This window comes from Cavia porcellus, unplaced genomic scaffold (genome assembly GCF_034190915.1).
Source record: "Cavia porcellus strain 051 isolate PalLab524CR breed Dunkin Hartley unplaced genomic scaffold, mCavPor4.1 scaffold_5, whole genome shotgun sequence".
NCBI lineage: Eukaryota > Metazoa > Chordata > Mammalia > Rodentia > Caviidae > Cavia > Cavia porcellus.
Window position 1 is genome coordinate 56,562,952 of NW_026947488.1, and position 27,333 is coordinate 56,590,284.

Below are 27,333 nucleotides of genomic sequence, written 5' to 3' on the forward strand. Positions count from 1 at the left end.
GGTGTTTGTCACTTTTATTGTTGTTAATGATGAATTAGAATGAGTTTGCATAGAAATCAAGTTTGTGAAAGACAGTGGATCCAAGGACTGAGCTACAACTAACCTTGTGAATCTGGGAGATTCTAGAACATAGGGTGAAAAGGCAGGGGGTGTGGGTGGTTGAACCACTGAAGGATGGGACTCAGGAAAGGGAAGAGAGTGGGGAGTAGATTGGAGAAGCACAGAATCTGAGGTCCTGGCTAACCTACTAATTCAGATTATGCCTTTGAACAATATCCCAGCATGATCCCTACTGCATTAAAGTCTGAGAAGCAATGGTATAGAATACCCTATGGGATTCAGTGACCAATCAGATGGCGTCTGTGGTTCCACACCCAATTGTTTTCATCATGATTGCTAAGTGGGATTTCTTTCTCTTTGACACAGAACAACCAGTGTTCATATTAGGTGGGATGGAGAAGACAAGAAGCTGGACAATAGGTCACACTGAAAAAGGAGCTGCTCTGAACACTAAGCTTCACTAACTCTGTTACTTGAAATTATAACCCTGGTCTCTACCATTGGTCTCAAGATTTAGCACTTTTCCTAGTGGTACTGAGAGCCTTATTGATGGGAACAGTGGCCAGCTTAAAATAACCTGCAGATCTCCTGGAAACTGCTTTGACCTTTATTTGCATAAGCCTTTAGGACCTCTCTCTGGAGATGGAAATGCAGCACTTACCTTTTATTCTTGATAGAACTGGTTTCTGAGCTTGTAGGGTTTTTTTTGTTTTGTTTTGTTTTGTTTTTTGACATGGTATACTTCTTGTTTTAGTAACTTTTCAGGTTGTAGGCAAGTTGATTGTAGCAATGTGACTATGAAACGAACCCCTAACCCATCTTCCTCCCCATCCCAAGACTCTCCTAGGAGAAAATGGCTCTCTGGCCAGAGCACATGGGAAAAGCAGAGCAGACTATAGGCTTTTGTGAAGGTTGAGGAAGGTTTTCTCCTCAGGAGTGGAGAAAAAGGAGCAGGCAGTAGTGGGCACTTGTGTCTTTAACATTGGAGGTACAGCTGGCCATCTACTAGGGAGGACAGGTTACTGATTTAACTAACTGTAATATGCCCTAGTTCAAGTTCATACCCATTGGTCCAGTGATTTTGGATTTAGGGATGCACCCTGAAGAGAGACCAGAAATTTTTACAAAGTTAAGCAGGATCATATTCATCTCAGTGATATCTGTGAGAGAAAGAAATTGAAGGTGAGCTGCCCTAAAAGGTTATTCGAAAGGAGGGCATATGTGGAAAGTATTAGAATTTGCTTTTGTATTTTTCACACTTAAAATGTAAGAAATAAAAAGCTTTTCTGATATCAAATCTGAGGACTAGGCTTCACTTCCTTGTTTAATGTCAGATAGCCATGTGTTATATGAGATCCACTGAAACAAGCAGGAATTTCATAACAGAGGTCCCTCCTCTGCCATCAGACTTCATAGATATACTTCAGAAATGAATGTTACCTGTGCAGAGTCTACACTGACAAGGTGGGAGGCACTTGGAAAGGAGGCAGAGCTACCTCCCCCAAGGCTGAACTGCCAGCCCAGCTCTGTGGACGATACAGCCCCTCACCTTCAATAATGATCCAGGTTTAGCTCCTCAGTGGGAAGTGGTGTTTTTCAGTTTGTGGACTGTTTTCATTCATTTGCAGCCTGCTTATCAAGAGTCTCCAGGGGAAAAGCTGTAGCTCTTTGAACAGATTTAGTAATATTTCAGCTTGCATTAACAGCTCTTTACCTCCTGATCCCAACTTTGGCCTTCTACTCTGTTCTGCTAGAGTTGAAAGCTACAGATGACCCCCTACTTTATATCACCCAAAACTAAAAGAACCCTACTTTATACTGCCAAAAACTAAAATAAATTAAGATAAAAAGAAAATCAAACTTATTAGAAAGGGTTCCCTGTCACTTAAACAGATCTTTATGTCTGCTAAAGAGAATAACCAAAGATTCCCCAGGAATGTTCACTTGTCTGTAGATTAATTTTCCTGAGTTTTCTAGCACAAAAAAAACTTATCTCTTAAATAATAATGTTCTGTTTAAATAATCCTTTTAGAGAGATTTAGGCCTAGAATTTTTGGTGCATATTGAAACTGTAAATAATCTTATCATTTGGAATAAATCTCCTTAATATGCGTGTTAGAGTGGAACTTGTGTAATTAATTCAATTAATGAAGCATTGCTCCTAGCAAAGGTGGATTAGCATTTGCTTTCTGGTTGCCTTTGATGTCACCTTGAGTTTGCAGGGCAGTTGAAGTCAATAAAGTTTGTGCATTAATTAATTTTCAGATACGAGGACCGTGACCAGTGTGACTGCAGACATATCCCCAGGACCAACCATTTTCAACAGTGTGATGGCCAGGACCAAGATGAAGCATATGAGGGAGTGAGTGGCACGTCCCTGACCCTAGCAGGCTCCAGTGCTAAAACATTCTGACTAAGCGCATGATCAAATTGTGTGGTGCTTTTAGTCCCTTTGAGTTGTTATAACAAAATGCCCGAATCCAGGTAATTTATAAAGAGCATAATTATATTTCTCATAGCACTGGCGGCTGGGAAGTAAAAAATTGTATCTCAAGCAGTTTTCAAGCATGGCAATGGCTTTGCTTTCTAAATGGTACCTTGTTGCTGTATCCTCACATGGTAGCAGGCAGATAGGCAAAGGGGGCTAAACAGAATGTAACTTCTTTTTTCCAGTACTAGGGACTGGCCCTGGAGAACACTGAGCTATGCCCCTAGTGTTTTGAGTTTTGAGACAAAATCTCCTTAAGATGCCCAAGATGACCTCATATTTGTAGTACTCCTTTCTTGGCCTTCCAAGTAGCTGGGATTACAGATATGCATACCTGCATCCAGCGCAAAGCCCCTTTTATAAGGACCTTAATCCCATTCATGAAGTAGAAGCCCACACCACCCAATCACCTAAAGGCCTCACCTCTTAAACCCATTGCAATTTGCCTAGAATGGTGACCCATACCTGTAATCCTGGCACTCAGGAGGCTGAATCAGGAGGATCTCTATGAGTTGGAGGCCAGCCTAGAGTGCATAATGAGTTCATGGCCAATAAGCACCACATAGCAAGACCCTCTCTCAAGAAACAAAAGCAAACATGAAAAAGAGAGAAAAAATATTCCAGTACATCATTTCAACATATGAATTTTAGAGGGACATATATATTCAAATCATAACACTCTACCCCTAAACCCCAAATTCATATTCTTTTCACATATAGAATACATACATTCCACTCCAGTATCCCCCAAAGTTTTAATGCATCTCAGCATTAACTCAAGTCTAAATTCTAAAATCTCATCTGCATATCTTCTAAATCAGATGTGGGTAAGACTCAGGGCTGTGACTTATCCTCAGTCCCCTATATCTTTGTGACTTTGCAATGAAAGAAGTCATGTGCTTCCAAAATACAGTGGTAGCTCAGGTTCAGGATAGATATTCTCATTCCAAAAGGGAGCATTAGGAAAGAAAAAGAGGTAACCAGTCCCAGATAAGTTTAAACCCCAACAAGGCAAACAAAATTAAATTCTGAGACTTGAGAACAATCTTGTGCTGCATGTCCTATCTTCCGAGCATGGTGGGGTGGGAGTTGGGCCTCCAAGACTCTGGGCAGCCTCATCCCCACAGCTTTGCTTGGTGCATCAGTGCCACAGCTCTCCTAGGAGAGAGTTTCATACCTTCAGTTTTGCCAGGCTGGCGTTGCTGGAGGCTCTATAGGCCCAGGGTCTCAGAAGTGACCCTGCTCCCACAGTTTTGGTAGGCATTGTCTTAGAGGGAATCTCTGTGGAAGTCCTGCCTCTGTGGCAGTCCTCTGCCTAGGCCCAAGGCCCTCCAACCGCTTGCACTCTGTGCACCTGCAGAGTTGGCATCTTGCAAATGCTGCTGAGCTTTATCATGTGTGTCTTCCGGAGCAGTGACCTTAACTCTCCTGGATCTCTAAGCCACACTGGAGTGAGCGAAGTGTACTGTCCCAAATGTGTGGAGCAGAAATTTGACCCAGTGCCGAGTGGCAAATTCCAAGACTTATGGTGCCTGGCCTCTCTCTGGAAATCTTTCTATGCTTGAGACCCAGGCACTGCAGGGCTGCGTTACAGTAGCAGCCTCAAAGATCTCTCAAGTGTCTTCAGGGTCATTTCTTTCTTCTCTTAGTGAATAGCACTGGCTTCCTTTTACTGTAAAAATCTTACTCAACATTTGTTTATCCATACGCTTAGCATATATTTTTATTCTTTACATAGCTAAATTGAGAATTTTCCAGATCTTTAAGGTCTGCTTCCATGTTGATTACAAATTCCACCTTTAATTCATTTCTCTCATCACATTTTACTATAAGCAGTAGAAGAAGCCATGGAGCACATGGAAGTACTTTGCTTAGAAATTTCTTCTTGCAGCTATCTTCATTTATTATTAGCACGTTCTGCTTACCAAAATGCACTGGGACACGGACACAGTCCAGCCAAGTTCTTTGCCCTTTTAATAAATAAGACGGGTAAAGTTTCAAATAATACTTTCTTATGTTCCCTTAAGAGTGCTTCAGAATAGTCTTTACTGTTTGCATTTCTACCAATATTCTGTTAGTGGCCAATTAGATAATGTCTACCTTTCCTTTTTGTCTTAGTTTTCTTGTTGCCTAGACAAAATCCCTGATACTCAAAGTTAAAAGAGGGAAGGTATATTTGGCTTACAGTTTGAGGAGGTTCCATTCCACAGCAGCTAACTCCATATAGTCAGGCATTGTGGAGGAGAAATCATTCATAAATAGTTCATGGCAGGCGTAAATATCAAAATCAAGTGTCAAACAACCAACTATAAGTTACTAGCAGTGAGCCTCTTTTTGTCCCTTACGTTGTACCCAGGCTACCTATCCTAGGACGGGTATAGCACTCACACTCATAACCCCAGCATTGCACCATGAATCAATCACACACTCTAAAGCCAGACACTTCTAAAACAGCCCCACTTATGACCACATGAGGCTATGTGGGGGACATCAAAATACAATGTACAACACTTTTCTTTTGAACTCTTACTAGAATAAGGTTTTGCAGTCCAGCATCTACCTACTATGCAGGTCCAAAGCTGCACCCTCATTTCTAGGTATCTGTTACAGTAACACTTTGCTTCTTGGTACCAAATGCTTAGTCCTTCTGTGCTGCTATAACAAAACACTCAAAACTGAATAATTCTCAAACAGTGTAAATGTATTTCAAACAGCAAGAGATGCTGGGAAATCAAAGATCCAGATGCTAGCTGAGTTGCTGCCTGACAAGGGGTCAGTTTCTATGACGGGACCTTAAATGCTGTTCTTGTGTGACAGGGATAAAGGGACAAAATGGTTTTAGCTAGTTCTTTCCTGCCCTTTAGAAAAGTCAGTAAACCCACTAATCAGGCCGGAACCCAATGACTTAATCAGCTCCTAGCCCCCTGTGACACTGGGGGTTAAGTTGTAGCATGCATTTCTGGGGACACAAACATTCAGCCACTTGGTCTCCATAAAACTACAGCTGGCTTCCTACATACAGCAGTGAGAATAACTCAGTGGAAAAAGCCTGAATCTCCATCAAAAGCAGCTGCTGTAGATTTCTTGGCAAGGAAGCAATATCGGTTTTCCTGATCTAACATTTCGTGTACAATCCACGTCCCTTAATAAGGGGGTGGCAACGTTTCCATGTAAAGGAGTAAATGGTGTAAATATGTTAGGTGCTGCAGTCCTGCAGTTTGTTATAATTACTCATCTCTGTTGTAACACAAAGGCATCCGAAAGTGATATGGAAATACATGAACATGGGTGTGCTTTTTAAAAAAGCTTCATTTTGAGGTTAAAATGTGAATTTCATATAATATTCAGGCATCTCAATGTATAATTCTTTCAGTTTTTTCCTTTTTGGTGATTCTGGAGGGAGAGCCTCATCCATGCCAGGCAAGTGCTCTGCCACAACCTCTTCCTCCCACCCTGAGGCAATTAAAAATGTAGAAGCTCTTAGTTTCAGAATGTACAAAAACAGGTGGTGGGTCAAATTAGGCCTATGGGCCACGTACTTTACAGCCTCAACCACAAATATTCCAATTAAGAGATTTCTCTTAAAAATCTACTGCCTGTATTGATACTGATCGAATAGTGAGATAAGTTTGGCAAGAATTGTTTTTCAATTGATTTATATTTATGTTAGTCTTACAACACAGCATGTCACCATCCGGGCTATTGAACTGAGTCAAAAAAGAAAAGATGCTGAAAATTATTCTGAACCTAAAGCTGCTGTAATACATCCAGATACTTATTGTTTTCAAATCCTGCCTGTACTGTCTGAGTGGTCATCCAGCAATACAGTTACCATAGCATCCAGTGAATCTCAAGAATTGGAAGTTAAGGAGTTGAAGCTAATCTTTCTCATCTCCACCTACCGCCACTTCTCCTTGCTAGGAAGAGATGACCTACAAGGATTTAAACATCTTCCAGTTGATAATCTTTAGAGAAAATTTGGCTCAATTATTTCATTCTTTTAAATGTTTTTATTTTATTAGCATATGTTTGCAGTTCGTGCTCTTTGTGATCATTTTGAGGAGTGGTTACCTGTACAGACCACAGCCTTTTCTTTTATAATCTCCTTCTCCTCCCCACCCTGCTGTCCAATTCCTCTGTCCCACTTGCATTATTGTTGACATGAATCTTAGCTCATGTTGTGTCATATAATGTTACATTAATTGAGGTTATTAGATTCCTGCACACAGCATATCTGTATTCCACTTATTTCCCCTTCTCTTTCACTGTACCTCTTGCATTTCTTGGATCACTTCCCTGTTGCAAGAGCTCAATCTCCTCATCCTCTTCTATTCATCCTTATTACTTTCTTTTCTTGTACTTTGCCCCAATCAAATGAGAGATACCATATGGTGTTTAAGTGTGTGTGTGTGCGTATGTGTGTGTGTCTGGTGTATTTCACTGAACATTATATTTTACAGGTACATCCATTTTCTTACAAATGTCTTGAATTTATCTTTCTTTGTAGCCAAGTAGTATTCCTTTATGTATATAGATATCATAGCTTTGTCCAATCGGCTATTGATGGGTACACAAGCTGTTTTCAGGACTTAGCTATTTTGAACTGTGCTGCTATAAACATGGATATGCATGTATCACTGTAGCATGATGTTTTACGTTCTTTGGGGAAGATATCTAGAAGGGGAATAGCTGGATTATATGGAATTTCTAATTTCAGTTCTTTGAGAATTCTCCATACGATTTCCATAATGATTGTACTAGTTTATATTCCCACCGATGATGAAGGAATGTTCCCTTTTCCGCACAGCCTTGCCAACATTTATTATGATTTGATTTCTCAATGATTCACATTCTTTCTGGAATAGGATGCAAACTTAGTATTGTTTTATTTTGTATTTCTCTAATGATCAGAGATGTTGAACATTTTTCATATATTTATTGACCATTTGTAGTTCTCTCTCTGTGAAGTATCTGTCCATTTCTCTTGCCTATGTCTTGCCTGGATCTTTAGTTTTTTTTTAAAGTTCTTTGTTATTCCAAATATTAATCTCTTTCTGAGAAGTAGCTGTCAAAATTTTTTCCAGTTCTATAGGTTGTGTCTTCACTCTCCTGATTCTTTTGATGCAAGATGCTTTTAGTCTGATAAAATTCCATTTATTGATTATTATTGTGTCAATTTCACTGCTTATTACTGGGTTTTTAGGCATATTTATGTCTTCTTGGGTTAGTTTTGGTAGGTTGTAGATGTCTTAGAATCTGTACATTTCTTTAAAACCTGAAAATTTGTTGGAATATAATTTTTCAAAGTAGTTATTACAGTCTTCTTAATTTCCACCATGTCTGTTGTAATTTTAGCTTTTTATTTTTCATTTCTAATTACATTGATGTGAATCTTTTTTCTCTTGGTAAGTTGGGCTATGATATTTTCTATTTCATTTATTTTTTAAAGAACCAGCTCTTCAACTCATTGATTTTTTTTGGGTAAAATTTCAGTTTTGCTGATTTCTGTGCTCTCATAATTTTAATTTTTCTGCTTAATTTCACTTTAGGGATGGTTTGTTGCTGTTTCTCAAGGATCTTATGATTTCTCATAAGATTGTCTATTTGAGCTTTCTGTGTTATCCTAATGTGAGCATTTATTACAGTGAGTTTTCCTCTTAGAACTGCGTTCACAGAGTCCTAGACATTTTGAAAAATTGTACAATCATTGTCAATATCTTTCAGAATTTTTAAACTTCCCCGTGACCCATAGGTTGTCTAAGGACTATATTGTTATATATTTAAGGTATAGATTTGCAGACTGGATCAAAAAACAGAATCCATTCATCTGTTACATTCAAGAAAATCATCTGGCCCAAAATTAGACTAAAAATAGATTAAAAATTAAAAGGGGAAAAACAACATTCATGTCCAGGAGCTTTTGTCTTTTCTAAAATATATAGTCATTGATTTCTATTTTCATTACAAAGTGGTCTGATAGTAAGCATGGACTAATCTCTATTAGTTTACATTTAGTTAAGCAGACTTTGTGGACTAGCATGTGATCTATTTTGGAAAAGTACCACTTGCTGCTGGAAAGAATGTGTAGTGTTGTAGAGGGGTGGAATACTCTACATATATTCATTATATCCTATGGTTTAGCTATGAAATTTCTTGTTTATTTGTAGTTTAGTTGATCTATTTCTTGGCAAAATGGTGTGTTAAAATCGCCTACTATGACTGTGTTAGTATTTGTTTGATCTTTTAATGTCAGTTTTTTGTTTTGTAAAGATAAATACTCCAGTGTTTGGTACATATATGCTTATCAATGTTATCTCTTTTTGCTGGATTGTTCCCTTAACTAGTATGTAGTGACCTTCTTTGTCTTTTCTATTTAGTTTTAATGTTTCATATTAGAATTGCAGCCCCTGTTTGTTTTGGAGATTCTGGTATATGAAATGTTGTTCATGGAAATACCTTACTTCTCTATCTAATTTGAAGTATAACTTTACTGAGTAAATTAATCTGGGTTCAAAGTTATTTGCTCTTAGGACTTGAAATACTTCACTCCAAAGTTTTCTGGCCATTAGGGTTTTTAGGTTGAGATATCTGCTATGATTCTAATTTGTTTTCCCCTTGCTTTTAAAATTCTGGGTTGTTTTTCTACATATCTGGTAATTTAATAAGGACATATTTTTGGACAGTTTATTGTTTTCATCATAACTGTTTGGTATTCTATAAACATCACTTACTTATATCTTAAACTATTTTCTTATACTTGGGAAATTTTCTTCCATGATTTCTGTAAGCATGTGAGTGAATCCATCTGTGCTATCCTCTGTCTTTTCCCTCTAATCCAATTAGTCTTAGGTTGGTTTTCTTGTCATCTAGTAGCTGCTGGATAGTCTTCTCTTGTTATAATTTTATTTTTGCCTTCTTTGAGCTCTTTATCATAATTTACCATTTGTGCTCAATACCTGATACTCTGTCTTCACAGTGATCATTTCTGCAATGTGTGGATTTTATACAATGTTTTGTTTCAGATATTTGTCTGACATCTTTTTAAGGATTCCATATTCTTGCTGAATCTATTGTTCAAATTTTGAACTACTTTAGTTAGCTCATCAGTTTTTTATCTATCTATATCTATATCTAGATATCTATATCTATATCTATATCTATATCTATATCTATATCATCTATACAGATACCTTCTTTTTCCCTTCTGCAGGTTTGGGACTAGACAAGTGAGAAAAGTTTGAGATATGGAGATTCTAGTAGAATGTCACCTCCCTTTTAGTAATTTTCAGCTTTGTATGTTCAGTGCTTGTTTTCACTCCTTCTGTTATTTATTTTATGAGATTTTAAGTTTGCCTATATGCTTTTCTGAAAGACTTACTTCTGGTTATAACAGTATTCACAGATTCAGTCTTCCAACAGTTCCATATGATAGCTCTTGCAGGTACTCCTCCTGCTTTGTCTATTTTATGTGCACACTATGACAGTTTATTATTTGTGGTGGTTCTGCAGTGAGAGAGCTGGGGTGGGTAGGAGAATGAGCGGTGGTTGGATGAGGAGTATAGACACCAAGGGAGGTCTGAAGGGATGAATAGTGGTGGATGAGAAGAAAAGGTTGATGTGGGGTCTGTGACTGGAGTACTTTTAGTTGAGTTGAAAGCTTAGTATTGAGAATTTTCAGAGGCTGTTTTGTGGGAGCAAGGGTAAGATACGAGAAGAAGGGGGTTTACTTTGTGATGGAGGAAAGCTATTTGGTTGTCAGATCTTGCTGGTGGGGTGGACAATAACTTAGATATGAAAGAGCTAAAGGGAGATAATCAAATAATAATACTAGAAGATGGAGTGGCTGTGAGGGAGCTAAGTATGGGGAAATTAAAACACTAGGAATTTAGATGTTTGGAAAAGGAATAAAGACATATGTTAATAATATTGTCTTGGGGGTTTGGGTTGAAGAAATTAGAGAGCTGAGACAAAGGAGGGAACGTTGACTTCTATTAAATCAGAGCCAATGAAAGAATACACAAAATTAATAACCTAATAAACACCATAAAAGAACATAACTTTACATTACTAGCTATAGGAAGACAGATTAATTATGCCAATGAGACCTTGCATATGTGATTCCCACGTAGCCTCTCTGGCAGAGCCTGAGTGCACACACCGCAGTGGCTCCTTTGAACTCTTCACTGTAATACTGAAGCTAACTCAGATTCAGGACTTCTTTCTGGTTGCAGGTTTCAGGCCTCTTCAGAATCTGATCCATTTCAAGTTCTTGGATTAGAAACTCTTGCTGTCCCTCTCCCTAATGTGGATTCAGCAGATAGATACTGATATGACACTGTTTGCTGAGTCAGGTTTATTCCTACGCAATCAAATCAGCTGCAACAGTGTCTTAGTTACTTTTCTCGTTTCTGAGACAAAACACCCAATGTGGAAAGCTAAAGGAGGAAGGGTTAATTTCAGCTTAGAGTTTGTACAGTTTTCAGCCTGTAATTGGCTTGCTCTAAAGCAGGGTAGCATGGCAGAGGGGCATTGCAGAGGAGAGACAGCTTATGGCAGGGAGAAGACAGCAAACAAGAAATAGCAACAAGTGACAACAGCAGCTTTCTGTCCCTTTTAGTCTACTGAGGATACCTGGCTTGGGGTGATTGCCAAACTAATCAGTGGGCCAATTTAGTAATCACACATGCTTAATCCCAGGATCACACCTTCTAGATCCAGCCACCTCTGAGAAAGCCCCACCTATGACCTCATCAGGCTTTTGGGGAAGATCTAGACACAACCATAACAAGCAGTAACAGGCTAATACCGGATATTGGTATCTATCATAGCTAGATGAGAAAAACATCCTATGGGACCCTGTTCTGGGTCTCCTTATAGCCTAGAAAAGAAACACATAATTATAGTGTAATCATCTTAACAATTCAAGTCTTGACCCACAGTTATTGTACTAAATGTAATAATTATATGTCCTCTAATGATGAAAAATAATATGCAATAATAATTTCATAGAATCAGTTATCTAAAGCCCAATTGGGAATTGGGTAATGTCAGAGATGGAAAGAAGAGAAAAAAGGAAAAAAAAAACCCTTTTTAAAAAAGTTCTCTGCTCTGTGGTACAGGAAAGAGGAAATAAGAAAGGGGAAAGGGCCCTCATGATGGTAAGGGTATGTTATATACCTAGAAGGGGATAACAGGGAAAACCTTATAAAATTGGCAGTGAAAAATGGGGATGGGAAAAGATTCTATGACCGATAAAAATATTATAGAAAATGTTAAAGTGAGACCATGAAAAGGGGGAAGAGAAAATAGATAAATTGAGAATGAATAAGACACAAGAGAAAAAAGTTGAGTAAACACATATAGGTAAAGTAGAAAGAATATAAAAGGAAAAGGGAGAATTCCATTGCTGTCTATAAACAACATTGGGAGAAAACAAAGTAAGACGAAGGGAAGCACATGTACACAGACATGCTCCCAAAAGAAAAAAAGGTAAAATAATGGAAGAAAAGTGTGGAGAAAAGGCACAGAAGGAGGAAAAGAGCAAAGACTGAAAATAAATTTAAAAAACCTTAAAGTAAAATAACAGTGAAAAATTAAAAATAATACAATCAAACAAAGCATACTAAAGGAAAGTTTCTATCATTTTAGAGGCATAGCCCCTTCCCTCAGCCCACGGTTAAGGAGCAGAGAGCTCAAACCAAGATGTGGCTCTGTTCCCGCTGGAAGTCTAAGGTGACGGTCAGCCTCCACAGCAGTGCTGGCTGTAGGAATCTGCTTACAGTGAGAACACAGCACCAGTGTGAACTTCCAGTCCTGTTAGGCTGAACCAGGCCTCTGACCACTGGGGACCACTGCCTCTCCGCAGGACTCCCCCAGTCTGCTGTCCAATCGCTAGCAATCTCCTGTGACTGTCTTTTCCTCATCTACTCTGGGAACTTGACAGGTTGAAGCAACCAAGTGGGCTGTGGGACCCAGGTTCAAACATTTAGCCCTTTCTTACAGTAGTATTCCTGCCAGCTCTTGCTCCATGGCTGTCGCTGTGGACTCCTTACTGAGGTCACTCACTAACTGTTGATAGTGAAAGGCCTCTGTGGAAGCAGTGTCCCGCGTTTTGCTTGCTGCTTCCAGGTGATTCTTTCAGCCCTGGCACGGTTCTTTGGTTTTCCCTGAGCAAAAACGTTAGTTTCACTTTTCCTCCCAGCTGATAGTTAGGCATCCACTGTGGGCAGCACTGCCTGGTCTGTGCTCGAGGGTGTGATCTATTTCTTCTGCACCATTTAATCTTATTTTCTTCTCATCTGTCAGTTCCCTTATGGTTCCCAGGTAAGCACCGCTCGCTTTGGTTCCTTCCAAGCTGTTACCTTCCAGCCTCTAGACACTATTCTGACAAAGCTGAGCTACTGGAACTCATTGCGCTACCATTTTGGGACTAGATCTCAGCTATTCTGAAAAGTAAATAATATGATGTCAGATTTTGATCTAAGACTTCATTACTTTTGAAAAGTATACAGTGTCTTATTTCTTAGCATATTGTAAATACTTTAAATAATTAAAATGAAAGTAGCTTTGCCAAAATTACTGACCAGTATGATTCTAGTGATTTTATTCCTTGTATATTGTTCCTTTCTTGTCGCTTGGCTGAATATGACTAAATGTTTTCTGGCTTACTTTTTACCATGTACCAGTGCAGCTTGGGCTTCTCCAATGTGGATAGAGTTGCTTCTTTAAAAAGAATAACATATTGTCCCTCTCATGTCATGAAGATGTATACCATTCAGGAAAGAGAAGGAAATTGAAGCTGCAGAGTTTGAACATGTTGAGTTTCCTCCATTTCTAAGACTAAGGACATAGGCAAGGAGAGGAAAGCTTGCTACTGTTATGTGCTGCATGCTTGGCATGTTAATGGCAGCTGTCAGGTTGCACAGAAGACCAGTGAATGACATAGGTCCCCAGAAAGATCCAATGTTAGGAAAGCGCCAGATTTTCATTGTGAAAAATTAAATGACAGTACAGTAGTTATGTAATATGAGATGATTAATACATCAATCCATGTTCAAATTTTATCAATTGCCCGAATAGTACTCATGATAGCAGTAGTTTTGCTCATCTGGAATACAAACCAGGATAGTAAGTTGACACTCCATTCTTATGTCTTTTTGTTGTCATTTGCTCAGGAACAGTTCTGCCATCATTCTTTGCCTTTCATGATGATGACATTTCTGAAGAGTACATGTTCCTTGTTTTGTAATGTCTCTCATCTCGGGTTTGCCTTGTGTTTCCTCATCATTACATCCAGGTTATACATTTTTGATGGAGTCCTACATAACCAAGGCTGTGTGCCCTTCTGAAATTTTAAATATTTAATCCTGGGAAGTCACAGGCATATACAGAATTATTCAGAATAGTATAATTAACTTCATGGGCTCATCAGTTCAATGAGCTCAACAACTGTCACCTCATGGCTATCTTGTTTTTCTATACTTCCCCTCTCTCCCATTTTACTTTCAAGAAATTTATGTTTCTCAGATCTTTTTTTTATTTAAAAAAACAAAATAGTATAAGGGTACAAGTAATACAGAATTTGAAAAAACAGCAAGAAATCACTAAGATTACATATTGTCATCTTAAAAATAGTTGTTCAAGTTACAGGATTAAAGTATACAAAGTGGACATTCAAACAGTGAGACTGCAAACAGTTGTGATCAGTGATCCAACCAAAACTTAGTAATATGGTCATCTATCTTAACACACCTAAACATACTTGCAGTAGTATCCTTTAGAGCACTTTTTTTCCCCTCTATTTTTTATAACAACATTTACACATTTTGGGTTTTATTACTCCCATAGTTCTTCTTACTTTTTTTGGAAGAGAATAAAACCAAATATGGCCAAAAAAAAAAAAAAAAGCAGTCGGTCAAAACAAAGGATAGACATAGCACATGATATAAAAACAGAATGCAAGGTAATCAACAATGGTACCATAATGCCTCTTGCTACACTAAAAAGAATTGCCTGTATCATTAGGTATAATAAAATTGAACAAAACAATACAGAACAAGACCAATAAAACCTAAACATTGGAAACATTACAGGACTTCAAAAGAAGATAATAGTCAAACCAGAATGGGTGTCAAAGTCAATCTTATTGCCTTCAAAGTAGTTGCCTATATCCTCAAACTTGATACTATCAAACAGAACAGAACAGAGTAAAATCAGTCAAAACAATATGGTGGGAGCAATAAGGGCTTCAAACCAAGTTAATAGGAAATCAAAAAGTTACTATACTATATCCTGCTAATTTTTTTGATTTTTTCAAAAAATTAACAATAAATAATAAATAAATAAATAAGTTATTTTTTAAAAAAGACGGAGGTTGAATTAAAGAGGATATAACAACATAACAAAACATGTCAAAGCATAACAATTTCAGAAACCTAGTGCTTCACCACCAGATAATCCGACTTAATACAAGTTACCATAGTATCTCTTTCCTTGAAATATTTGAATATAACTTCGTATACTATGGCTTCAAATATATCAAGGCAGTGTGAAACCATTCAAGAGGATGAAAGTATTACAGGGTATTTAGAACTAGCTAACGGAAAACGAACAATGGTTTCTATATTATCTCTTTGCCTATAAAAATTTTTGTTTATTCTATCACATATAATAAAATCCAGTAAGATACAACATGATAAAACCAATGGAGACAGAAGATTAACAGTTTGATAGGACTTCAAAACAAGATGATATTAAATCAGTACTAGCTATTATGATGTCTTGTTTTCTTCAAAATAGCTATTCATATCATCACAGGCAATAAAATCAAACATAGCAGAATAAAGCTATTTTAATTAATGAGTGAAAACTTTATAAGACTTCAAAGCCACATAATGGGGGATCAAGATTACCACATACTTTTATATATTTGAATCATTTCTTACAATAGGGAAAATATTTGGTATTTATACATATGAGTTTGATTTATTTCACTTATGGATATAGTCTCAAGCTGAGCCCATTTATTTATAAATATCTCAATATGATCATTCTTTATTGCTGAGTCGTACTCCATTGTATAAAAGTACCACAACTTTTTAATCCATTCCTCAGTTGATGGACACTTGGGTTGTTTCCAAGATCTGGTGATTACAAATTGTGCTGCTATAAACATGGGTGCACATATATCACTGTGGTATGATGCTTTCAGTTCTTCTGGGAATATGCCTAGAAGTGGAATAGCTAGAACAAATGGGACTTCCAATCCCAGCTTTTTGAGGAATCTCCAGACTGACCTCCACAATGGTTGCACCAGTCTACACTCCCACCAAAATGCAGGAGAATTCCTTTTTCCCCACAGCCTCTCCCAGCATTTGTTGTTGCTGGTTTTCTTGATCTGGGCCGTTCTTTCAGGAGTGAGATGAAATCTCAGTGTGGTTTTAATTTGCAATTTTCTAATGAGTAATGATGATGAACATTTTTTCATGTATTTATTTCCCATTTGTAGTTTTTCCTCTGAGAAGTGTGTATTCATCTCAGATGCCCATTTTTGGATTGGATCTTTGAATTTTTGGGGTCCGATTTTAAAAAATTCTTTATATGTTTTACACAGACGTCCTTTGTCTGAGGGGCAGTTCACTAAGATTTTTTTCCCAGTTTGTGGATTTTCTTTTCACTATGCTGGAGATTTCTTTTGACATGCAGAAACTTTTTAATAAGATGTGATCTGATTTATTGATTCTGGGAAGTATTTCCCATGCGGTTTGTATCCTATTCATGAATTCTCTACCTATCCTATGTCTTCAAGGTTTCTACCAAATTTGTCTTCCAATAGATTTAGTGTTTCTGTTTTAATATTCAGATCTTTGATCCATTTAGATTTAAATTTAGTACACGGTGATAGGCATGGGTCTAGTTTTAGTTTTCGGCATATGGAGAGCCAGTTTTTCCAATACGACTTATTAAAGAGACTGTTGTTCTTCCAGTGAATCTGTTTGGCTCCTTTATCAAAGATAAGGTGATTGAGTGTGTTTGTAGTTGTGGTTTTATCTTCTAATCTATTCCATTGATCTTTAGCTCAGTTTTGATTCCAGTATCATGTGTATTTTACTTCTGTTGTTTTGTAGTATAACTTCAAGTCAGCAACTGTGATGCCTCCTGCCTTACCTTTGTTGCTTAAACTGTCTTTGCTATTGTAGATCTCTTCTCACTCCAGAAGAATTTTAGGAGTGATTTCTCTAAATCTATGAGGTATATTGATGGTATTTTTTATTGGAATTGCATTGAATCTGTATAACAGTATTGGGAGAATGGTCATTTTCACAATATATATTCTTCCTATCCCATGAGCAAGTGATGTCTTTCCATTTTCTGAGATCACCATCACTTTCTTTTTTCAGTGTACTATAATTTTCCCTGTATTGGTCTTTTGCTTCTTTTGAAAGAGTAATTCCTAAATATTTCATTTTTTTGGTTGCTAGTGTGAAGGGTGTGGCTTCTCTTATTTCTTTATAATCTTGTTGTGGTATATAGGAATGCTATTGATTTTTGAGTATTGATTTTGTACCCAGCTACATTGCTGAATTTATTTATTATATCTAAGAGTCAGTGGAATTTAGGGGTCTTCTATGTAGAGTATCATGTTATCTGCAAAGAGTGATAATTTAACTTCTTCTTTTCCTATCTTTACCCCTTTTATTTCTCTCTCTTGCCTAATTGCTCTGGATAGTATTTCCAGTACTGTATTATATAGGAGTGGTGATAAAGGACATCCTTGTCTTGTGCCTGATTTTAAATTAAAGGCCTTCAGTTTTTGGCCATTTAGTATTATACTGGCTGTAGGTTTGTTGTAGATAGCTTTTATTATATTGAGTTAAATACCATCTATTCCAATTTTCTGTAAAGTTCTTATCATGAATGAATGTTGGACCTTATCGAAAGCTTTTTCTCATCTTTAGAAATGATCATGTGATTCTTACTTTTGGCTTTATTGATATGGTGGATTACATTTATTGATTTACATATGTTGAACCATCCCTGCATGCCTGGGATGAATCCCACTTGGTCATGGTGTATAATCTTCTTGATGATTTGCTGCATCCTATTTGCCAATATTTTATTGAGGATTTTTGCATCTGTGTTCATTAGGGAGATTGGGCTGTAGTTCTCTTTTTAGTTGGATCTTTCTCAGGTTTTGGTACTAGAGTAATATTTGCTTCCAGGAATGACTTAGGAAGGATTGCTTCCCTTTCAATTTCACTGAAGAGTTTGAGAAGTGTCGACAATAAGTCTTTGTTGTACTTCTTTAGAATTCTGCAGTGAATCCGTCTGGGCCTGGACTCTTCTTTGTAGGTAAGGACTTAATAATGTTTTCAATTTCATTAATAGAGATTGGGTTATTCAGCAGTTTTACATCTTCTTGACCTGGCTTTGGTACTTCATATGTTTCTAGGAATCTGTTTATTTCTTCTGTGTTATCAAACCTATGAGAGTAGAGGTTTTCAAAATAGGTATTGATGATCTTCTGTATTTCTGTAGTCTGTAGTGATTTCACCTTTTTCACTTCTTATTACATGAATTTGAGCTTTTTCTTCTCTTTTTAAAATAAGGTTGGCTAGGGGTTTATCAATTTTATTTATTCTTTCAAAGAACCAGCTCTTTGATTCATTGATTCTTTGGATTTTCTTAGTCTCTATTGCATTAATTTCTGCTCTGATTTTTAAATAATTTCCTCTCTTCTCTTGGCTTTGGGCTTGACTTGCTCTTATTTTTCCAGATATTTGAGTTGTAAAATCAGGGTATTTATCTGTATTTGTTCTGTTTTCCTGATGTGGTGACTCAGTGCAATAAATTTTCCTCTGAGAACGGCTTTCATTGCGTCCCACAGATTCCAGTAGGTTGTATTTGTATTTTCATTTCCTTGTAGGTATTGTTTAATTTCCTCTTTAATTTCCCCTGTGACCCACTGATTACTCAAGAGTATGTTATTCAGTTTCCATGTTTCTGTGGGATTTTTGCAGTATTTTTATCATTAATTTCTAATTTCATAGTGCTATGATCTGATAACATGCAAGGGATAATTTCAACTCTTTTGCATTCAGTTGAATATGTTCTGTGAGCTAATATGTGGTCTGTTTTCGAGAATAACACGTGTACTGCTTAGAAGAATGTGTATTCTGATGTTGTTGGATGGAATACTCTGTATATGTTTATCAAGTCCATTTGTTCACATTTGTGATTCAGGTCTGTTATTCCTTTGCTGATTTTCTGTCTGGTTGATTGTCCTTTGGTGTCAATGGTGTGTTAAGGTCTCCTGTTTTAATTGTGTTACTGATAATTTGATTTTTCATTTCTGTTAATACTTGTTTTATATAATGGGTGCCTGGAGTTTGGTGCATACATATTTAAGATAGTTATCTCTTCCTCTTGAAGTTTTCCCCTAACATGTATGTAGTAACCTCCTTTGTCTCTTCTGATCATTATTGGTTTAAGTTCACATTGTCTGCAAACAGAATAGCTACTCCTGCTTTTTTTTTTTTTTTTTTTGGATTCCTGTTGCATGAACTATTGTTTTCCATCCTTTGACTTTCAGTCTGTGAGTATCCTTTTAGGTTAAATAGATTTCTTGTAGAAAGCGTATGGTTGGATTTTGTTTCTTGATCCATTCTGCCAGTCTTTTTCTTTTAATTGTGCATTGAAACCATTTACATTAATGGTTATAACTGTTATATGTTGGTTTATTGTTGACATGTTATCTTTCTGCTGTTGCATCTTTATCTTTCTGTTCTGTTTTATTATCTGCTTTGCTTAGTGGTTTTTTCCTAAGTGTATCTAAACTGTCTTTCAATATTTTTTGCAGGGTTGGCTTGGCGATCATGAAGTTCTTCAGCTGTTTTTTTTTTTATCATGGAAGTATCTTATTTCACCATCTATTTTGAAGGACAGTTTTTCAGGGTACATCAGTATAGGTTGGAAATCATTTTGCTTTAGGATCTGGAATACTTCACTCCGTGATCTTCTTGATTTTATTGTTTGTGCTGAGAAATCTGCTGTGATTCTGATGCATTTTCCTTTATAAGTGATCTGTCTTTCTCTATGACAGCTTTTAATATTCTATTCTTATGTTTGATTTCTGGGATGGTGATTATTATATGTCTGGGTGTAGTTTTATTTTGGTTATGACTATTTGAAGTTCTATATGCTTCACTGATCCTGATGTCGTTTTCCGATCTCATGTTTGGGAAATTTTCAGCTATTACTTCTCTAAATATCCTCTTGACATCTGTTATGTTGTCCCCTTCTTTTTGATTAATCCCTGTCAATCTTACGTTTTTGTTGTTTTTTTTTTTTTTTTGCGTCATATTGCAGTTGTCGAATTGTCATTTCCTGATTCTTTGTTATTTTTAAAAGATCTTTCCTTTCCTGTTTACTAGCTGCAATCTTGTCTTCAAGGTCTGAAATTCTATCTTCGCTTTCATTCAGGTGGTTTTACAGCTTTCAGTGGAATTTTTGATTTCCTGTATATCTCTGTGCATCTGCTTTATGTATTCTGTTTGTTTCTTGTATTGCTCATCTAGGGATTCTATCTTTTTGTTTAGTTCCTCCAATTTTTAACTGAGTTTTCTTTAGATATATTCAGCATCTCTTTCATTTCTTTTACTATTTCTTCTTTTACCTAGGAGATTATTTCTAGTTTGAATTCCTTAAAGCTTCCCAGAGTTGCTTGTTTATTTCAGTTGCTATTATGTCTGATATTTGAGATGTATGACATATATTTTCTTCTATATTCATCGCTCCTAAGGTTTCTTTGGATGGGCTGGAGGTTTGAGATTTTAATTTGGCCTTTCATTTTGTCATTTTCCTGTATTTCTGTGTTTCAAGTGTTTTGAATGTTGTTCTAAGGCTTCCTCATCGTCTGCTGGAAATCCTCTTCTATGCCCTCAGCTCCTGGGACTCTGGCACCCAGTTCCCTGGATTGACAGAGGGTCATTGGGGGTGGAGCAGGCCGGCTCAGGTTCAGCCTCTGGAACTGATTGTGCCTGCCTGCTTGCTTAGCACTCCACAGTCTGCCAAGCACAGCCAGGTGAAGGGAGCCTGATGCCTGCTCCTGGGACCTGCCGCGCTGCTCCCGTCCACCCTGAAGCCACAAGGTTCCCTGGCCGGACCGAGCGAGGGTCCCAAACTAGCTGGGCTTGGGGGAAAGTGTGCGGGGCACTTATGCCAGGCCACCAGGCCTCTGGAACCTGTGGCCCCCGCCTGCTTGCTTAGAACTCCACAATCCCCCAAGCACAGCTGTGAACGGGGGAGGTGGGTGTAGGTACCCCAGACCCGCGGAGCTGTTCCAGTCGTTTCTCAGATCTTTTATCCACTAATAGTTCAGTAGTTATATGAATTTTAACCTGGTCTTTGACATTTCTCCCAGAAGTCCATTAAGCATCTCAAATTCCATATATCCAAAACTGAAATGAATTTCCTTACCATACCTTTCACCATACAGCATTCTCTCATCTTTAGGTAAGCAAAGAGAAGGTTAAGTGAGAGTGTACCTTCCAGCCAAGCATCAGCACCTCTAACAGCTTACTAATATTAGAGGTTTAAGGTATCAGGCAAATAACTTGTGACTGCTGCTTTGTAACATCATTTCCTATGTGGAAAGCAAGGCTGTGAGGACAAGTTGGGGAGTAACATATGTGGGGACAGTACTCCCAGCTGGGGACCCTGAGGTTAGCATTAGCATATGCTGTGTCTGGCATTGAGTGGATCCTAGCATAGTCATCAGAGAGAAACTGCAGGGGGCTGACTGTGAGGTTTATATGTTCTTTTCCACAGACAAGCATGAGTCCTGAGAAAAATTATCCAACTTCTTTGTCATATTTGTGGAATGGGACAATTTCTTTTGCACAGGAATGTTTTTAGAATGAGTTGGAATAATATGCCGAGTATAGGTCAGGGCATGTCATAAATGTTTGATAAATGTCAGCAACTTATAATAAACTTTGAATATATGTGCAGTTGCTCCCTTTTTCAAAGCTCCAAGCCAAACATCTGGAGGTTCTGTCATGTGTTAGTTTGTACCTGAAATGTTTTATTCCTGAAAGTATGCATCTGTGGGTAAGGAGCTGCTTGTGAAGACACTTACATAGTATTTTTTTTTTAGCATGAACAAAAAAGTGCCAATGCCAGTTCCCTGGGAGAATAGCAGGAAGTTAAATATAAATGTCGACCATTTGCCATGCTTTAGCACCTGGCTTTCTGCCACAGTCACTTCTTCCCAGGGGAGACCATTCCACCAATGAATGTCCCTGCTGGGACACAGACAGCACTTACCTCTCCACAGTTGTTAGGTGGCATCACTCAAGTGATTGAAATGTTGGCCAAATGACAAGAAACTTGTGTCAACTTCTTTCTGGCTCAGTAGTTTCCATGTACGTTTGAAGTATTGCTCTTACTCTTGTTACAGAATAAGGCAGTGTATCGTGCAATTGAAGGGCTTGTTCAATCTGAACGCATATTTCTCCACCCTCAGCTTTACACATCATATGATCTCGTTAGTGTCCCAGCCTCATTTCTTGAAGTGTGGCCCATGACCAGCAGCAATGATGTGGCCCAGAAGAGGGTAAGAAATGCAGGCTCTCTGATCTTGGCCCTCCTGAATCACAGTCTGCACTTCAACAAGGTCTGGAAAGTTGTATGCACATTAAGGTTGGAGAAGTGTTGACCTAAGAGGACTTTCACCCTACAATGTGAACCGGGATCACTTTTTTTTTTTTGATAAGGAAGGTACAATTTATATACAGTAAAATTCATTGTTGGGATTTAACCCAAGAATACTCAACTACTGTGTTATATATGCAATCCATTTCTTTTTACTTGTTTGTTTTTGAATAGAGTCTCACAAAGTTGCCCTGCCAGGACTCAGATGTGTGGCCCTCCTACCCCACCATCCATAAATACTGGGATTTGAGGTGTGCACCACCAGGCCCAGCTCATCTTTTTAGTTGATAGTTTTTGAGTATTGGCAATAATATTACTTTATTTAGATACAATTTTAAAATTAATTCATTCTTTTAGTACAGGTTTCTGTGGGTTTTGATGAGGGCTAGTATTACATAGCCACCAGCATAACCAAGATTATAGAATAGCTCTTTCCTCTCCCAAATTCACTCATGGTGACCTCTTGTAATCAACACTTCCCATCATCTCCTGCCCATGAAAACTGAAGTCTATTTTCTATCCCTATAGTTTTTTTCTTTTCCAAATTATCAAATAGATGTAATTGTCTTAACACCATAGTCCCCAGCTGCAACTAGATAGTTGTGGATATGGATCTAGACCTATGAAGAGTCATGTATTAGACCCTTATAGTTTGGAATTCTGTTATTTCACGTAAATTGTCATAAGAGGAGTTAGATTTTGATTTAAAGTCCCAGAAATTTCATTGGCAACTGTCTCTAAAGAGTTAGGCTCCATTCTGTGTCTACTATTAGAGGTTCTTGCTACCCATAAAAATTTGAGGCTAAACTGTTAGTTTTTCTGCAGGGATTTATTATGTTTTTGCAGCAGCTGAGAGATGTAAGTTTCTGGAAACAACAAGAATATGAGTGGCCTCCACTCCCTTGCTCAGCTGAGATTTCCAGGGACTGGGTTCACTCTACCTAGACTTAGCCTCAGTGCGGGGAGCTAAGGAGAAGGTCTAAATATCTGGGGGACACTTCTGAGTCTGATTTTCCAGTGGGAAATCAAAAACATGGAAAACATTCAGGTTCTGGAAAATTTACTTGATCGCAGAGATGAAGTCTCCATGAGACTCTGAATCATTTCTTGATTGACAATTCATATAGAGGGCCCAGGAAAAAAGTATTTGTGAGGGTACATGTCTTCACCTTTGGGAATTACACTTACACATGTATGACTACTAGAAATTGTGTCACAACTCACTGATGCTCCCAGTTTCTATATCTCTTTCTCTATCTCTCTTTCTCTCTCTTTCCCTTTCTCTTGTTCTCTCTTTCTTTATTCTTCTCTCTTTTCTTGTGCTGTCCCTCACCTCATTTCATTTTTGGATAGTTTCTACTGCCATATCATCAAATTCACTAATTTTTTCCTTTGGCCATTTTTTATCTGGTATTCCATTTAGTGTGTGTGTGTTTGTGTACATATTTATTTTTAAATATACTTTATTTTCTATAACAGTTTGAGGTTCTAAGAAAGATTAAGGGGAAGGAATATTTAAAGTGTTTTTAATTGAGTTTTCATCTCTAAAATTTTTTTAAAAATTTTATTTAAGGAGAAAAATGAAAAAACAGAAAAAGGGTACAAGTAATACAGAATTTCAAAAAAAATAAGCAGTAGAAAATCACTAGTTAATAGATTACATATTGTCATCTTAGAAATAGTTGTTCAAGTTACAAAATTAAAGCATACAAAGTAGACATTCATACAGTGAGATTGCAGACAGTTCTGTTCAATGATGCAACAAAAACTCAGTAATATGGTTATCTATCTTATACAGTTAAATATAAATGCAGTTATATACTTTAGAGCACTTTCTTTTCCTCTCTTTTTTACAATGACAATTACACAGTTATTATTACTTTTTTTTTGAAGAGAATAAAACCAAATGTGACATAACAAAACAGAGTTAGTCAAATCAAATGGATGGACATAGCACATGATGTAAAAACAGAATATAAGGTTATCAACAATGGTTACCATAATGCCTCTTGCTATCTTAAAAAAGAACTGCCTATATCATCAGTTACAATAAAATTGAACAAAACAGTATAGAACAAAACCAATAAAACCAAAACATTGGAGACATTACAGGACTTCAAAAGAAGATAATAGTCAAACCAGAATAGGCATCATAGTGAATCTGAATGTCTTCAAAGTAGTTGCCTATACCCTCAAACTTGATACTAACAAGCAAAACAGAATAGAGTAAAATCAGTCAAAACAAGAGGTGAGAGCAATACAGGGTTTCAAATCAAGTTAATAGGAAATCAAAGTGGGTTACTATAATATATCCTGCTATTTTTTATTTATTTTTTCCCTTAATTAAAAAGATAAAGATAAAAAAAATAATAAAAAGGGGGGAGATTGAGATAAAAGAGGACATAACAACACAACAGCACAGGTCAGAACATAAAAATTTAAGCACTATAGTGTTTCACCACAAGATATTCTGACATAACAGTAGTTACCATAGTGTATCTTTCCTTGAAATGTTTGAGTATAACTTCGTATACTGTGGCATCAAACATATCAAGACAATGTAAAACCATTCAAGAGAATGACAGTATTACAGGGTATTTAGAGCTAACTAACAGAAAAACAATGGTTTCTATATTATCTATATGTCTTTAAAAGTTTTTGTTTATACTATCACATATAATAAAATCCAATAAAATACAACATGTTAAGACTTATGGAGACAGAAGAACAAAAACTTTGTGGGACTTCAAAACAAGATGATATTAAACCAGCACTAGCTATTATGATATCTTGTTTTCTCCAAAATAGCTGTTCATACCATCACAGACAATAAAATCAAACAGCCCAGAGTAAAACCATTCCAATTAATGAATGAAAACATTATAAGGCTTCAAAGCAATATAATGGGGAACCATGATTACCACATACATTTGTGTATTGTTGTCATTTCTTACATTAAGGAAACTATTCGGTATTTATACATGTGGGTTTGATTTATTTCACTTATGAGTATGGTCTCAAGCTGCGTCCGTTTATTTATAAATATCTCAACGTGATCCTTCATTATAGCTGAGCAGTACTCCATTATATAAAAATACCACAATTTTTTTTATCCATTCCTTAGTTGGTGGGCACTTAGGTTGTTTCTAAGATCTGGAAATTACAAATTGTGCTGCTATAAACATGGATGTACATATATCACTCTGGTACAATGATTTCAGTTCTTCTGGGAATATGCCTAGAAGTAGAATAGCTGGAACAAATGGGACTTCCAATCCCAGCTTTTTGAGAAATCTCCAGACTGACCTCCACAATGGTTGCATCAGCTACACTCCCGCCAAAATACAGGAGAGTTCCTTTTTCCCCACAGCCTCTCCAGCATTTGTTGTTGTTAGTTTTCTTGATCCTGGCTGTTCTTTCTGGAGTGACATGAAATCTCAGTGTTGTTTTAATTTGTATTTCTCTAATGAGTAACTATGATGAACATTTTTTTCATTTATCTATTAGCTTTTTGTATTTCTTCATCTGAGAATTGTGTATTCATCATAGATACCCATTTTCAGATTGGATGTTTGAATTTTGGGGATCTGATTTTTTAAAAATTCTTTATCTGTTTTAGACAGAAGTCCTGTGTCTCAGGGAGAGTGCACTAAGATTTTTTCCCAGTTTGTGGGTTTTCTTTTCACTATGCTGGAGATTTCTTTTGACATGCAGAAACTTTTGAATAAGACATGATCCCAGTTATTGATTCTGGGAAATATTTCCTGTGTGGTTTGAGTCCTGTTCATAAATTATCTACCTTCCCCTATGTCTTCAAGGTTTTTACCCAATTTGTCTTCCAATAGATTCAGTGTTTCTGCTTTAATATTCAGATCTTTGATCCATTTAGATTTTAATTTAGTACATGGTGATAAGCATGGGTTTAGTTTTAGTTTTTGGCATATGGAGAGCCAGTTTTTCCAACACCATTTATTAAAGAGACTATCATTCTTCCAGTGAACATGTTTGGCCCCTTTATCAAAGATAAGGTGATTGAGTGTGTTGGTAGTTGTGGTGTATCTTCTAATTTGTTCCATTGATCTTCAGCTCTGTTTTGATTCCAGTACCGTGTTGATTTTACTACGGTTGCTTTGTAGTATAACTTCAAGTCAGGGATTGTGATGCCTCTTGCCTTGCCTTTGCTGCTTAGAACTATCTTTGCTATTCTAGGTCTCTTCTCGCTCCAGATGAATTTTAGGAGTGATTTGTCTAGAACTATGAGGTATGTTGATGGTATTTTTATTGAGATTGCATTGAATCTGTATAACAGTTTTGGGAGAATGGCCATTTTCACAAAATTTATTTTTCCTATTCATGAGCAAAGAATGTCTTTCCACTTTCTGAGGTCCTCTTCAATTTATTTTTTCATTGTATTATAATTTTCCTTGTATAGGTCTTTCACTTCTTTCATGAGAGTAATTCCTACATATTTCATTTTTTTGGTTGCTAGTGTGAAGGGTGTGGGTTCTCTTATTTCTCTCTCTGTGATTTTGTTGTTAGTGTATAGGAATGCTATTGATTTTTGAGTATTGATTTTGTATCCAGCTACATTTCTGAATTTATTTATTATATCTAAGAGTCTTTCAATGGAGTTTAGGGGGGCTTCTCTGTAGAGTATCGTGTCATACACAAATAATAATAATTTAACTTCTTTTTCTATCTTTACCCTTTTTTATTTCTCTCTGTTATCTAATTGCTCTTGCTAGTATTTCCAGTACTATATTAAATAGGAGCAGTGATAAGGGACATCGTTATTTTGTGCCTGATTTTAAAGTAAAGGCCTTCAGTTTTTGCCATTTAGTATGATACTGGCTGTTGGTTTGTCATAGGTGGCCTTTATTATATTGAGGTAAACACCATCTATTCCAATTTTCTGTAAAGTTCTTATCATGAATGAATGTTGGACCTTATCGAAAGCTTTTTCTGCAGCTATAGAAATGATCATGTGATTCTTACTTTTGGCTTTATTGATACGGTGAATTACATTTATTGATTTACATATGTTGAACCATCCCTGCATACCTGGGATGAAT

General features: G+C 36.9%; 1 protein-coding gene across 4 annotated transcripts in view; it reads left to right on the forward strand.

Annotated features, from left to right (window-relative positions):
• The window catches only part of Nek11 (NIMA related kinase 11), a 309,129-nt gene that overhangs the window by 191,447 nt on the left and 90,349 nt on the right, over positions 1–27,333 (forward strand). For 3 of the 4 annotated variants that reach the window (XM_063248985.1, XM_063248986.1, XM_063248988.1), the window contains one exon: positions 2,326–2,422. The exons of the other annotated variant lie outside the window; for it this stretch is intronic. In XM_063248985.1, coding sequence (XP_063105055.1) covers positions 2,326–2,422 — 97 coding nt within the window. The remainder of the gene's footprint in view (positions 1–2,325; positions 2,423–27,333) is intronic. 4 annotated transcript variants of the gene reach the window in all.